The 13850-nt window shown below is 38.7% G+C and overlaps 2 protein-coding genes across 2 annotated transcripts; one reads left to right on the top strand and one right to left on the bottom strand.

The window, feature by feature from the left end:
• Positions 1–2964: 2964 nt before the first annotated feature.
• Positions 2965–4364, top strand: LOC101297608 (probable xyloglucan endotransglucosylase/hydrolase protein 23-like). The gene is made up of 3 exons (XM_004309922.1): positions 2965–3255; positions 3394–3587; positions 3975–4364. Exons 1-3 carry the CDS (start codon positions 2965–2967, stop codon positions 4330–4332), a joined length of 843 nt encoding a protein of 280 aa, XP_004309970.1. The 3' UTR covers positions 4333–4364.
• Positions 4365–4641: 277 nt separating this feature from the next.
• On the bottom strand, positions 4642–5781 carry LOC101314050 (nicotianamine synthase-like). The gene has a single exon (XM_004309903.1). It carries the CDS (start codon positions 5703–5705, stop codon positions 4851–4853), a length of 855 nt encoding a protein of 284 aa, XP_004309951.1. The 5' UTR covers positions 5706–5781; the 3' UTR covers positions 4642–4850.
• Between the last annotated feature and the right edge of the window lie 8069 nt (positions 5782–13850).

Raw genomic sequence — 13850 nt, 5'->3', positions numbered from 1 at the left:
ACTCTGGGTTTCAGGGTGAAATTCGGGGTGGGTCGTGTCACTGCCCGTCTCAGAAAATTGGCCATGATCATGCGGACCCCCTAATGATGTTTCACCGTGATATTACCAACATGTGTACTTCTCCCAAAACCCGTTACTCTTCAGGTGCTGTCATACTTTGTCAATCGCAAATCGATGCATATCGTTGCGACACTGACATTTCGTGCACGGGCAATAGAAAATTATATTCCCGTTAGCATTAGCCAACGCATATTCCAGAAAACTCATAACTCTTTTACCATATCTTTTGTCCTATTTTGGAAGCGAAATCCAACTCTTATCCATATCCTGAAAATATAACAAAATATATATGTATAACTCTAGCTAATTATTAATTAAATTCCATATATAAAATCTCAATTTATTTAGTATTCTACGTACTACAACTAATTAATAACAAATTAATTAACACATATATATACTTAATAATTACATAACAATATTATATATCAACATCATCACAACATCATCATCAACTCATATCATCAACAACTTCATACCATCAACACAATATTATAAATTAATTAACATATATATATATAGATCTACTTCTTATTAACAACAACTTCATATATATTATCAAATCATCAACCAAATCGATCAACACATATATATATATACATCCAACGTACTTAAAATCGATCAACTCAATCACACCCAAAATCGATCAACTCAAATAAAACTCAAAATCAACATATATACACATGTAAGTACCTATATATAGCTCCACAAACTAATTATGGACAGATTTCGACAACACCCAAACTTTTTCTCCCGTGTTTTCTTCTCCCGTTTTTTTTCCAGATGAGCTGCTGTCCAGATCTGCGAATATAAGGCACTTTAGCCAACGACATTTTAATTTCGTCGGCTAAACTTTTATATTTTCATCGGCTAAAGTTTATAGACTATAGCCGACGAAAAAAATTCTTTAAGCCGGCGAAAATTTAATTTTGTCGGCTAAAGTGGACCATAGCTGATGAAAATTTTAATTAGCCGACGAAAAATAGTTCGTCGGCCTGGTTTTTTATTTTCGTCGGCTAAGCCTTTCTTCTGGTAGTGAAAACATGCTACTACATTAGCTGAGCCACTGAAAACCAGCTATTGCACTTACTAAAGTTGTTAATACACTAACTGAACCACTAAAACTTTCTACCACATCTGTTGGAAGTGTAGCTTTTCAGCAAAACATGCTACTACATTAGCTGAGCCATTGAAAACCTGTTACTACTTCTACTAAGATGTTAACCTCTGCTGCTGCTGCTGCTGCTGTTTTCTACTTGAATGTTAACCCCTGCTACTACTTCTACTGAAATTAATTGCTACTACTACTGGGATGGTAACCCCTGCTACTACTTCTACTGGGATGTTAACCCCTACTACTACTTCTACTGGAATTAACTGCTACTACACTAATTATTGAAAACCTGCTACTGTACCATTTACTGAAAAATCTTAAAATGAGAGACTTTTCTCTTCTAAAAACATATTTAATTAGTGTAGGGTTAGTTTGGTAAATTAAAACATGACACATGGCATGCAGAAAAAAGATTGTCCTTAATTGTTAAAAACTGTGTTATTTGTTTAACAACAACACAAGTGGATTTATTTGTGTTTCAAATCTTTTTAGAGAATGTATATGTGATTTGCTATTCTTTTATTTAGTGTTTCTTTTTTGGTGAGTGTGTACACCAGATTTTGGGTTTGAGTGTTGAACACCTTGTAATATGTTGTTGATATTAGGAGAATATTCTCATCATCTCCGCATGTGGATGTAAGCCTTTGATTTTATGGTGAAACACGTAATTTTAGTCTCTTAAATTTTTTGATTTATTTTATCTTTTCATATTTCGGTACTTCATACTTGTTTGATGCTTCCACATAATATGTGGTATCAAAGCCTAGGTTACACTTGAGGCTTGGTTTCTTGTACGGTTAATTTGTAATTTTGTTGAACTTACGTTGCAATGTGATCATGCACATAATTTGGAATTCGATGATTGTGGTCGAGGTGGAGCTATTGAGATCCAGATAGTGAGACAATCGGAGATGGCTCAAATCACGTCATTTGAAATTATTGAAAAAAATGTGGCATATATAAAAGTCATATGGAATTCCACATTATAAACATTATGAGTAATCATTCGGTTTATAAAAAATGACACACTACTGCCGATGCTTTTTGTATTAAAAATTTATACCCGATCTTCACCTGGTGGTTACATTGAAAAAAAAATAGTGTCATTACTAAACTTGTGTATGTTATTGAACCAAAAAAAAAAAAAAACTCGTGTACGTTGGAAACTGTTGACCGCTTCTGCATGACACATATAGGTCTTCTGTTCACCAGTATATTTTGCCTCTAATACTATTTGTGTCTCTGTCGATGTTGAAGATGAAATTACTTATACTTTTTATGAATAAGCTAATGTCTGTAAAATAAGAAAGCCAAGATAAAAAATATAAAAAAAAATGAAAGATTTAAGTAAAGACAAGCTAAGCACGAACTAGTTCAATGCATGCATGTGTGGAAGTAGGTTTTCTATACTAGTATGAAACAACTGTCTCATAGGGATGGTACGTGGAACCCTTCTACCCTTTAAGCCGGGGTGGACCTCACGTTCAGGAGTTTACCAGGAGTAGTGACATGAACTAAATATGAAAGTCAAAACCAAAATGTTTTCCGTTGACATGGTTATAAATAAATAAATATAAAAATATTACATCACGATGAAACCCAATTTGTATCGTATCAAGAAAAAAGAAAATTGAAACCCAATTTGTAGCAAGTCCAATATGACCTCCACCAACTATGGAGAAACTCCTTGCACATCTCACGCTTATAAATAACAAGTGTCCCAAAACCATTCACATCAGAATTCATTTTGATCATAGTCGATCTACTTACCCACCATCACACACCAAGCCATGGTTTCTGCTTATTCTTCTTCTTCTTCCAATGTTTCGGCCTTGTTCATTTTCCTCTTCATGATGAGCACTTCCATGGTTGCCTTGGGCGGCAAGTTTTATGAAGATTTCTACATAACATGGGGAACGCAGAATGCTAAAATGCTCGATTATGGGCAGCTCTTGACTCTCTCCCTCGACAATGTCACTGGCTCGGCTTTTGAATCCTACAATCAATATATGTATGTAAAGATAGACATGCAAATCAAGCTTGTTCCCGGAAACTCCGCTGGTACCGTCACTACATTCTACGTAAGTATCCTAGCCTGCAGGGATATCATATGTTTTCTTACCCCATACATTGATTTAGTGTATGATGTCACAATCAAATGCCTCGTTTTACATATTTCTGATGCTAATGGTAAGATTTGTAATGTCTATATGCTTCAGTTATCCTCAACAGGAGCCTATCATGATGAGATAGACTTCGAATTCCTGGGAAATGTTACTGGTCAGCCTTACATTCTTCACACGAATGTCTTTTGCCAAGGAAAGGGCAACAGAGAGCAGCAATTCTACCTTTGGTTTGATCCTACTGCCGATTTCCACACCTATTCTATACTATGGAATCCCCTAAACATTGTGTAAGTACTATATTTAAATTCACAATTATAGTGCAAAGGGAACGAAATTCACAGGTCCATTATTCATAGAGAGAAAATCATGATGCGCTATATATTAATAATAGATAGTGATAAAACATTAAATTTGGAGGGCATAATAAATTCTGTGAGAGAATAATACTAGACAAAATTCATGAAATGCATAATGTCTAAAAATTGCCACACAAATCTTACTAGTAACAAACCAGATCGTGAGTGTAATCATATTTGAACCGAAACATTCGAGTCATTTACTGATTGAAGTTATCTGTTATTTTCACTGCAATATCTATAATTATCGAGCTTAGTATTAGTTGCATTGGCTATTTGGCTTTGTACTGATGTGATTCCAAATTCTTGCATATGTAGCTTCTTGGTTGATGGCATTCCCATTAGACAGTTCAAGAACCTGGAGTCCTTTGGTATTTCATATCCCAAATACCAGCCTATGAAGCTATACTCCAGTCTCTGGAATGCGGATAACTGGGCTACAAGAGGTGGACTGGAGAAGATAGATTGGACCCAAGCACCCTTTACTGCATCTTACAGGAACTTCAATGCTGATTCCAATTCCCATGGATCATGGTACTGGACGGAGGTGGACTACGCAGGTAAAGGGCAGATGCAATGGGTGAAAAATAACTATATGATCTACAACTACTGCACCGACGCAAAGCGATTCCGCTTCGGGTTTGCTCCTGAATGTTACTTGACTGATCTGTCCTAGACGCAACTCCGCTGATTTGTACCACAAAACTGTGTTGATGAGATTGGCTTATACAAGCAGGTCTCGCCTCTGATGATGTTGGCTGTGAAACTATATCATACACCACAATTATTTTGTTTAAAATATCGGTTTTCATGTAATCGTGTTTTGTGTGAGGACTCCTTTGTGTAATGTCGTTATTTCTTGTTCAAATGATCAAAATAAAAATAAAAGATAAAAAGGAAGACTTGAACTTGACCAGTCCCTACTCGCTTTTCAGTCGCCTAGGTAACGCTTTTCTTTTCAATGATATAGATTAATCTAGAACATACATATAGATATCACTTTTCTTCATTGATATGCATGCAATAAGAAAAACAACACACTTAATTTGTAGCCAATACCAAGAAAACTAGCAGAGGTACCTACGTACTACTAGCCAGTAGCCCTCAGTTTATTATCTGCTCGCAGCAAAGAAAAAAAAAAAGTAAACCACACTAGGAAAATTATAAATCAACAATGCTTGCGTAGAAAACGACTTAAAATTTAGGCTTGCGCACAAGAACAACAGAGTTTATGACCTCATTTTTGGGATGGAAGATCGTCAGAAGCTCGAAGCCCGGCAAATCATGCTCCTCAATAACAGGGTACAAGAATGCCCTAGCCCCTTTCGCACTCCTCACGAGCAAAAAGCTTCCTTCCTTCATATACTTCCTGATATGCCCCAGAATCTTCACCTTGTCTTCCTTGTTCATTCCCACCAGAGCTGCCAAAAATATGCAATCGTACTCGGCAAGCCTCTCCCGAACTTTCATGATATCACGAGTCTCAAACTTCATCCTCTTCTCCAGCTCAGCGTCGGACGCAACAATCCGGAGAGCCACCTCATTGGCCTTGTCATCGATATCGAAGTTATCGAAATGAGTCGACTTCATGTGATGGGTAGCCATTACAATGGAAGTGAGAGGCATTGGTCCTGACCCGATAAACGCGACCTTGTTGGGATGCACCACCCCACTGTCGTTGAGAATTTTGTTCTCCAAATTGGCCAGCAGGACATAATTACCATAGTAGGGGAAAAGATTAAGGTTGTTCATGGGTTGAGAGGTTTTGCCTAGGAGTGTGGCAAACTCAAGCTCCAACAGACCTTCAGCTCGGCCGCAGAGATTGATGAGACTCTCGCGCATAATTTGGACCTCTTCGGGTAAGTCGTGAACATCCACCGAAGATGGAAGAGTGCACAACTTGACCAGCTGAGTGAAGAGGGAGTTGACTTGCTTCGAAGGGCGAAGGGAGTCGAGCTTGGATATGCTTGCATGGAGTTGCATGATGTGAGAAATGAGAAGCTCAGCAGGAATTTGGGATTCCATGTTGGTGATTTGGAGAGAAGCCATATGTGCTGCAGTAGTTGAGATTGAAATGTGGATCGACTATCTAGCTAGGATGAATGTTTTACTTTAAACTGGTTGTGTTTTTGTGGTGAGGCTTCTCCGTGTATTTATAGGAGGTAGAATTTAGATTGTTACGTAACAAAATCTCTAATGGTCAACTGAAGCGGGGTGCTTCATGCTGTAGGATCTATCTGGTACACGAGTATGAATATTTATTATAAGCATGTGGTTTTTTAAAGTACATAGTTGTTTTTGCCGCAGTGTATATTTCATTATACATTTATGTTTTGGTCTACAGTAAACTTTTTATGTAGTGTATGTGTATGTAATATAGTTTCTGCACTTCACTACTGTACTGTAAATTTATTTCCAGATATTTTGAACTTTTGTAGTTTGCAATTTTTGTGTAATTTCTTATTGCAGCAACTAACTTTCAGACATTTTAATCTTGTGTGAGGCCCTGAGGTGAACTTTTTTTAATCTTCTAAAGTTAATCTTCAACCTAGTCTGTTACTATATCTTCAGATTATATATATCTTCTGTAAGACTGAAACAGTACCTGTACCCAAGTACCCAGTATAAGCATTATAGATCGAAGTTGAATGCCATCACTAATGTATAGTTTGTTAATTGTAATACCAAGTCATATGCTTTAAAGTGCCAAGTAAAGATTCTTTCCACACCTATATGTTCCTTTAAGAATGCTACAAAAATGGAAGCAAAAGATATCATGTGTTGGAAGTTCGCGTTCACATTATAATGTGAATGGAATTAGAACCGAAGCTTAATCAGATCTAAAGAGGCATGGGAAATGCCTTTATTAGTCTCCCGGAGGGTCAAACTATAAGACCAAATTAACGTATCTTATTATCTTTTGGATTAATTACAAAAAACCTCCTAAACTATATACGCTCACTTTCATTTACATACCTAACTATGAAAATCTTAAGATTTCATACCTTAAGTTTTGTTTCAATTACAATTTCATACATTTGTCTCTAACGGTGTTAGATATCTCAGTTAAGTGCTGATGTGGCAAAAATTTGGGTTTCATTCAAGGGTATTTCCGACCATCAGTTCAATTCCTCTAAACACCAGTAATCCCATTTTTCTTCTCTGCGTCGGGTTGCGATAAGATCCGGGTCGGGTAGAACGAGAGCTCGGTCGAGCGTGGGCGGCGCAGGCTCGTTGGCGCCGGGCGAGGGCGGAGCCCATGGATTGCGGGGGGCGCGGATCTTGTCACTGTCAAGGTGCTGCCTGACCGAGGCTAGGCTGCAGAGACGTAGATGCCTTAGGGTGGAGGCGCGCCGATTTGGAGTTGATCGGGGCGGCGAAGATGGGTTCCAGATCCGATCGTGGGGCGGTGTCAGGGCGCTACTCTGGTTCGTCGTCGTGGAGGGACGACGCTGTGGTTTTGGGTTCCGGGTCGGGGCAGAGGATTGACGTGAGCGGCGCTGGGCGGAGCAGAGGCACCGGAAGCCTGGGCTGATCGGCCGGTGATCTTAGGGCTTTAAGGGACGCGCGCGCGGGGGCTGGGCTGAGCGGCAGAGCCTTGGTGCCACGGCAGCATAGGTTGCAGAGGAGTTGGGCGCCGGTGAGAGAGATGACGCGCTGGGAACAAAGGAAAAAAAAAATCACAGTGGGAAACATTGAGACTTGCGCAAGAGGTCTCAATGTCCTCAATTTCATTTTCTGACATTCCAGAAATGAAATGGACGAAAATGCCCTTGGAAGAGAGTGTAAAATCTGACCAAATGGGGCCTAAATTATGCCACGTCATCAGCTAACTGATGAAGGTATAAGATTGTTAATGGAACAGAAGTTGGGGTATGAAATCGTAAGATTTTCAAAGTTAGGTATGTAAATGAAAGTGACCCCATAATTCAGGGGGTCTTTTGTAATTAATCCTTATCTTTTCATATAAGCAAAAGAATGCACACATAAATAAATTTTAGCAAACCATATATACCCCATCAAAAAGACTAGAAACATAAAAACATTCATTTATATTTTTTTAAACAAATAAGACAGTTTAACAATTAAAGACAAATTTTTTTTTGTCTGTCATATATCATGAGGTAATTTTACAAAACTAGCCCCATATAACCTAAACAACAAAAACTGAAATTTGGAGGAGAGAACAAAACGTTCAATATTGCTATTATTGCACTGGTTGTCTAATCTTGCTGCTACCGCCTGGTCGTCCAGTCTTCTACTACATGCACTCGTCCTCGAATCTTACTGCTACTACCTGGTCATCCAATCTTGTTGTTACTGCACTCGTCGTCGAATCTTATTGTTATTGTCTGGTCGTCCAATTTTGCTGCTACTGTGCTACTGTATATATCACTGCTTGCTACTGATTCTTTTCTTTAATTATCATTGAATAACACCCTTGCAACAAAAATATAAGAACACCTAAACTAGAGTATCACCCGAAAAGCTTAATCAAAAATCTCTTTATCAATAACAAACTAAAGGGATCCCTTTCCATGCGTTAAGGCATGGATACATTAAAAAAGATTCCTTTTTGATCCTGTTAAGATGTCGTTTTAACAGGCTAAGCCGGTTTCGTTTTGGACTGGCTTCACCGGTTGAAGATGGTCATACACCCATTCGTTTTCTCAAAAGGTAACACATAGCTCATACCCGCATTGTTTTCTCCGCCTCCTAGCTACCTCCATCTTCAACCTCCCAAACCCCACTGCAAAACCCTAGCTCATCCCCTTCCTCCTCTCATTCAACCTCCCGACCTCCATATTTTATATTAGTGATTAACGATTTTAACCAATCTCTTTACGCCGAATCCATCTCTTCTCTACCCATGACGTCGAAGCTAGCTTAGAGGCCGAGCAGTTCTAGGGCGAGCAACTCTACCACCGAAGCAGGGACTCGCAAGAGCCTCCTACTCGCGGGTTCTAAACCGATGAGTTCAGTATCAGATGAGGTTCGCCAGCGGTCGGCCGTCGCCTCGGCACTATCTTCGGCCATGTCAGAACGAGTTATTTTAAAACATGTGGAGAACAACATCACGAGGTCGAGAGACTCTGAGGTGTCGAACAATCGAGCTCCAATTTGGAAGTCCACCCAAGCTGCCCCAATGACGAAAGAGGACGAGGACGAGGAAGAGGAAAATGAAGAGGAAGAGGTAGAAGTCGAAAAAGTAGAACAAGAAAAGGAAGAAAAAGAAGACGAAGAAGAAGAGCTTGATTAAGAAGAAGAGTTTGTTGAAGAAAAAGAGGAAGAAGATGAAGAGCTTGTTGAAGAAGGTCAGCATGGGGAGGAGAGGTTGGTCACGAAAAGGAAGAGAGTTTCGGGTCCTTCATTGGGCTACTTCAATTACCCGTAAGTGTTAGGCAATGAGGGGTATTAATTTCTTTGTTGTTGTGTGTGTGGGGGTTAAGGTAGCTTATTGTGATGTTGGAGTCTACTGTTTATGCTATATGTATTAGAGAAGAATGTAAACACTTCCGCTTTTGTGTATGCCCTTAGTGATTATAGGTACTTATATGAAATGTGTAGTTTTGAAAAAATTGGTTTGTGTTTTATTGAATGCAAGAAGATTCAACACACATAAATTAATCCCCCAAGCTAGATCAGGAATTTCGATTACAAATATCTCAAAAATTGAAGGATCTTCCGTCTGAAGAGAAGGAGCATTATGTGTTGCCTGATCGACACGCTGAGAATTTAAATTCATATTCTGATCCAGATTCACTCATAGTTTATGGGCTTGAAAGTCGCTGCTCGATCTCCAGAGAGGTTGAAGAATTTGGTTGCAACCTTTAGCCGGGAGAAAAAGGATGCAACCTTCAGCTAATCAAGTCCATTTTCTTCTATTTCAGTGAGGGATTCACTCAGCTTGTGTACTGTGATTAGTTTGAGAATACTCATAATTAATAGATATAAAGTCGAAGATCAACATGGAGTACAGATTTTACCACCAGGAAAAAATTTCAAATGAAGTTGCAAAAGATATAAAACTCTTCACTTGCATAGTCATAATATTGAACCGTTTGTATATAAATGTATTGCAGGGTTCTAGCACAAGGACATGCTCGACACTGAGAGAAAGTTTGCAAATTATAACTTGGTTTTGGTTCTTTGCTGAAGATCGCTGGGAAGAGATGGCACAGTATGGTGAGCGTAACAATGAGGAACACATGCCCCGAGAAATGCACGGTCGAAATGCATGGAAAAAAGCTTAAAATTTCTTCAAGCGATTGTGCAAATGTATTGGGTTTGAATAATTTTAGAGAGCCGGTTGACATCTACAGTGATCAATTGAGATATCACCCGCACCTGATGCAAATAGCAGAAGAATTTTTGGGAAGGATTTAAAGAGTAATGTGAAGGAAGTGGAGGAGTACTTGAGGGTGACTGAAGTAGTGGACAACAAGTTCAAGTCCATGTTTGTCATTTTCAGCACGAGCACGATCATTTGACCAACTGTCGGCCTTACAATACCTAAAAGGTGGCTGCTAGCTTGTAAAGACACTCGCCGTATCGGCATCTCAAACTGGGCTGAATTTTGCTTCAAGCATTTGATGGAGGGCATCAAAAGTTTCAAGGGAGGGTCGCAGGGCATCAAAAGTTTCAAGGGAGTGTCGCAGGGTAGCAAGAGATCCACGGCAGGGCCGCAAATTTATTGTAGCGGTTGTTTGTTGTTTCTTCGGCTGCTGTACATAGGCTGTACCCACGATGGGGACAAATCCTTGTACCCGGTTGAGGCTTGGGGTGATATTCAATTTGGCAAACTAATGACAATCGTGAACAACTATGGTGGTTTGTTGTCTAACGTTGTTCCATAGGGAAAGTTTTGCTGTCGTGTTCGCAATGTGGGTCGTGAACACGTGGTGAGCAGGCCTGGGTGATAAAGTGAAGGGGCTGGAAAGCGACATGGGAGCCATCAGATAAGAAATGGCAATGGGTTTTCAAGGAATTATGAGCATGGACCTTTCAGAGTTAGGGCTAAAGGGAGGAATTGGGATGAAATGGACAAAGTAATCGTTTTCTTGATCACTGACAAGATGTTTAGTAACAAAATAGCTCTTGACGAGAACCTCTTGATGCCCTGATGTGGTGGAGGTACAACAGTTGATATGGTGGTAACCGACGAGAACCTCTTGATGAAAATTAGTAGAGGTCAACTATGGTTCATGTGAACGATAAGAAGCACAATGCCGCAAATATAGACGGTGCAACCACAATTAATGGAGGTGTGGTTGTGGCTGTGGCTCCCTAAAAGAAAAGAGAGAGGCCACCAGGTACAATCGATACTTGCCCAAAGAAACAGGGCGAGGAAGGCACAGCCCATTAATCATCAATATAGAGAATTCCTCACATGTAATTATCTCTGGTAAAAGTCATTTTCATGAATCAAAACTAGAGAGCGCTTCAATGTTTAAAATGATTTCAAAAAGAAGAGAAATCTCAACGGATTATGAGAGTACAGACACATTGATGATATACTCACACTATTGCTCAAGGAATCATAGAGCACCTTAGTATCAAATCACGCTCTCGTAGAATGTCAATAAAGAGCACATTGACATAAATAAAAAGAGCAATCCAGGCATAACTAGATTCTCTTACAAAGAGACATGTATTTGGTTTTGGTAGTGTTAACCTTAGCAGTAAAGCCTATAGAACATAAATGAGTCTTTCTCAAAAAACATAATGAGAAGAATGAAGCCCTAAAGAACAAGGCTCGCCTTGTGGCGCCAAGGTTTTTGCAACGCTTTATATTGACTACAAGGAGACATATTCTCCTATAATGGAAATGCAACACATAGATGTGGTTAATCTCCATGGGGACCTTGGTTGGGAGATATTTATGAAACTGCCTGATGGCCTTACACTACCCAACTCGAGCGACTCTCAACCATGAAGTGCGTTTGCAGTTAGAATTGAAACGTTCACTGTACATAAGTGACTACTTCGTTGAGAAGGGATACAAAAAAAAACTAATTGTGCCCCTACATACTCATAAAGAAAATGAGTTTTGGATTTGCAATTCTAGCTATCTATGTCGATGATAGATAAAAAACCACCAATCTGCATATGTCCAAAAAATGCTTAGGCAATTTAATGGACAAAGTGCATAATGTTAGCACTCCTAATGATCGGTTTATGTTTGGATATAAAAGAAAATCCATTTTGTCCAAATGAAGTGTTGAGAATTGAAATTCCTTCACAAAAGTGCGAAATGCGTATTATTGTACTTAGCCCGATGAACTCGATCGGATAACTCATCCTCATTGAACTTGTTAGCCAGATTTAGCTCAACGCCAACGCAGCGTCATTGGAATAGTATAAAAAAACGTATACTAATACCCAAAAGGAACCAATGACTTGAGTTCATTCTATCCCTACAGAAAGATGAAAGGGAACATAGATGGAACTACCACTACGCCAATTTTGCCTTCAGATGATGGGCAATGCTCGTCGTCTGATTACTTTTTTGCATGTCGTCTATCGAGCCATCATCTAATAAGCATTCAGTCGACAGGCATAATCTATCGTCTGAGGAAGGTTATATGACATACTGTATGTCGTCTGTATGAATCCAGGTTCGTAACACAAAAAATGAATCTGTCGTTAGAAAACGTTACAACGACAGTTTTCTGTCGTTGAAAGAAGAATTAATCAGCAAATAATTTCATCCGTCTGTCGTCTCAAATTTATTCTAACGTCACTTATATGACGTCAGAATGGTTTTTTTATCTATCCTCTTAATTTATCTGTCGTCTGTATTCTAGTATTACTATGCTTTTCTGTCGTTACAATAGTTTAAAACCTCAAAACTCAGACGACATACACTATTGTCTTCTTTTACTTTAAGACAACATATAAAAGTCGTTTGAAAGATGTAAGACGTCAAAGTTCATGGGATATCTGTTGTCTGATTTTGATTTGGAGGTCACCAAAGCATTTGCACAAACTAATTTAGACCTACAATACATATTTGCAAGTTCAAAGTCACCTATTTCCTTGACCAAAGCTATAACACCTACTAGACATTCTGCGGTTGGATTAGTTGAGTTCCTTCTTTGCTGAAAGATATTGTCCTAGCAGAAGGCTTCAACCACCAAGGATTCCAAGGCTTAATCATCTTGCTCAATTACCTATATGTAACAGCTCTTAGGAATAGTTTCTTTTCTTCTGCAGATAGAACCAATAAGGGAATGTAATTTCACTAATAACTGAAATTTCAATCAAAGCAATAAAGTCAATTCTAAATGATACTAGATGTCACATCCCGACCCTTAAATTTTTACCTTAATTACTAACTTGGTTATAATAAGAATTTTACCGTCTCCGTCATTGAGGTTATAGTTTAATTGGTCCCTAGAGGGGTTTTGGGGGACGTTTATTGATGTAAATTATGGAATTTTTGGATGACTTTTGGATAGATTTGTGAATTTCTAAAGTTTGGTATTTTTGGTGGTTAATTAATGTAGAATCCGGCCGTTGGATTAAAGTTGTTTAAACTGTGGGAAGGTGTAGTTACGGCTACTGGTTCTAGGGTTGAAATGTGAACCATTTCGAAGTTAGGCAATGACGAGCGTGATAATGGCTCTCGGTTAATTTTTGCCTATTTTGTGTAAATATTGGAATTTCGGCTGGAAAATTAATATTATATTTGAAACAGGTCGTGAGGAGGCTCGAGCAGACAAGGCCCCAGATCGACATCAGGCTTAAGCCTAATTTGTGAGTGGACTTTTGTTTTAAATAATGTGTATGCGGAATAATTTATGTTGTTGGAGAATAACCGAAATTGAGAATTTCAGTGAGTATATATATATATATATATATATATCCATATTTGGATGATTATGAGAATAATATGTATATGAAGGAATGCTAGCTAGCTATACGTGCTTTTCCACCATACTGAGGTAAAATTCCAATATGGTGCGACGTGAGCGTTAGACGCAATCGTCGTAGCCCTATATAAATATAATAATTTATATAGGGGATATGCGTGTATATATTTATACACCGTCTTTTCCACCATAATGAGGTAAAATGTCATTATGGTGCGACATGAGAGTTAGACGCAAGCATCGTAGCCTTGTGTGAATTTTCTATTTGTCTTTATTGTTTCAAGAAAATTCATACAAGGGATATGACGAGTGTAATACA

Source organism: Fragaria vesca, unplaced genomic scaffold (genome assembly GCF_000184155.1).
Source record: "Fragaria vesca subsp. vesca unplaced genomic scaffold, FraVesHawaii_1.0 scf0513155, whole genome shotgun sequence".
In the NCBI taxonomy this organism is placed as follows: domain Eukaryota; kingdom Viridiplantae; phylum Streptophyta; class Magnoliopsida; order Rosales; family Rosaceae; genus Fragaria; species Fragaria vesca.
Note: the sequence above shows the minus strand (reverse complement) of the source record. Positions and strands in the feature narration are given on the sequence as shown.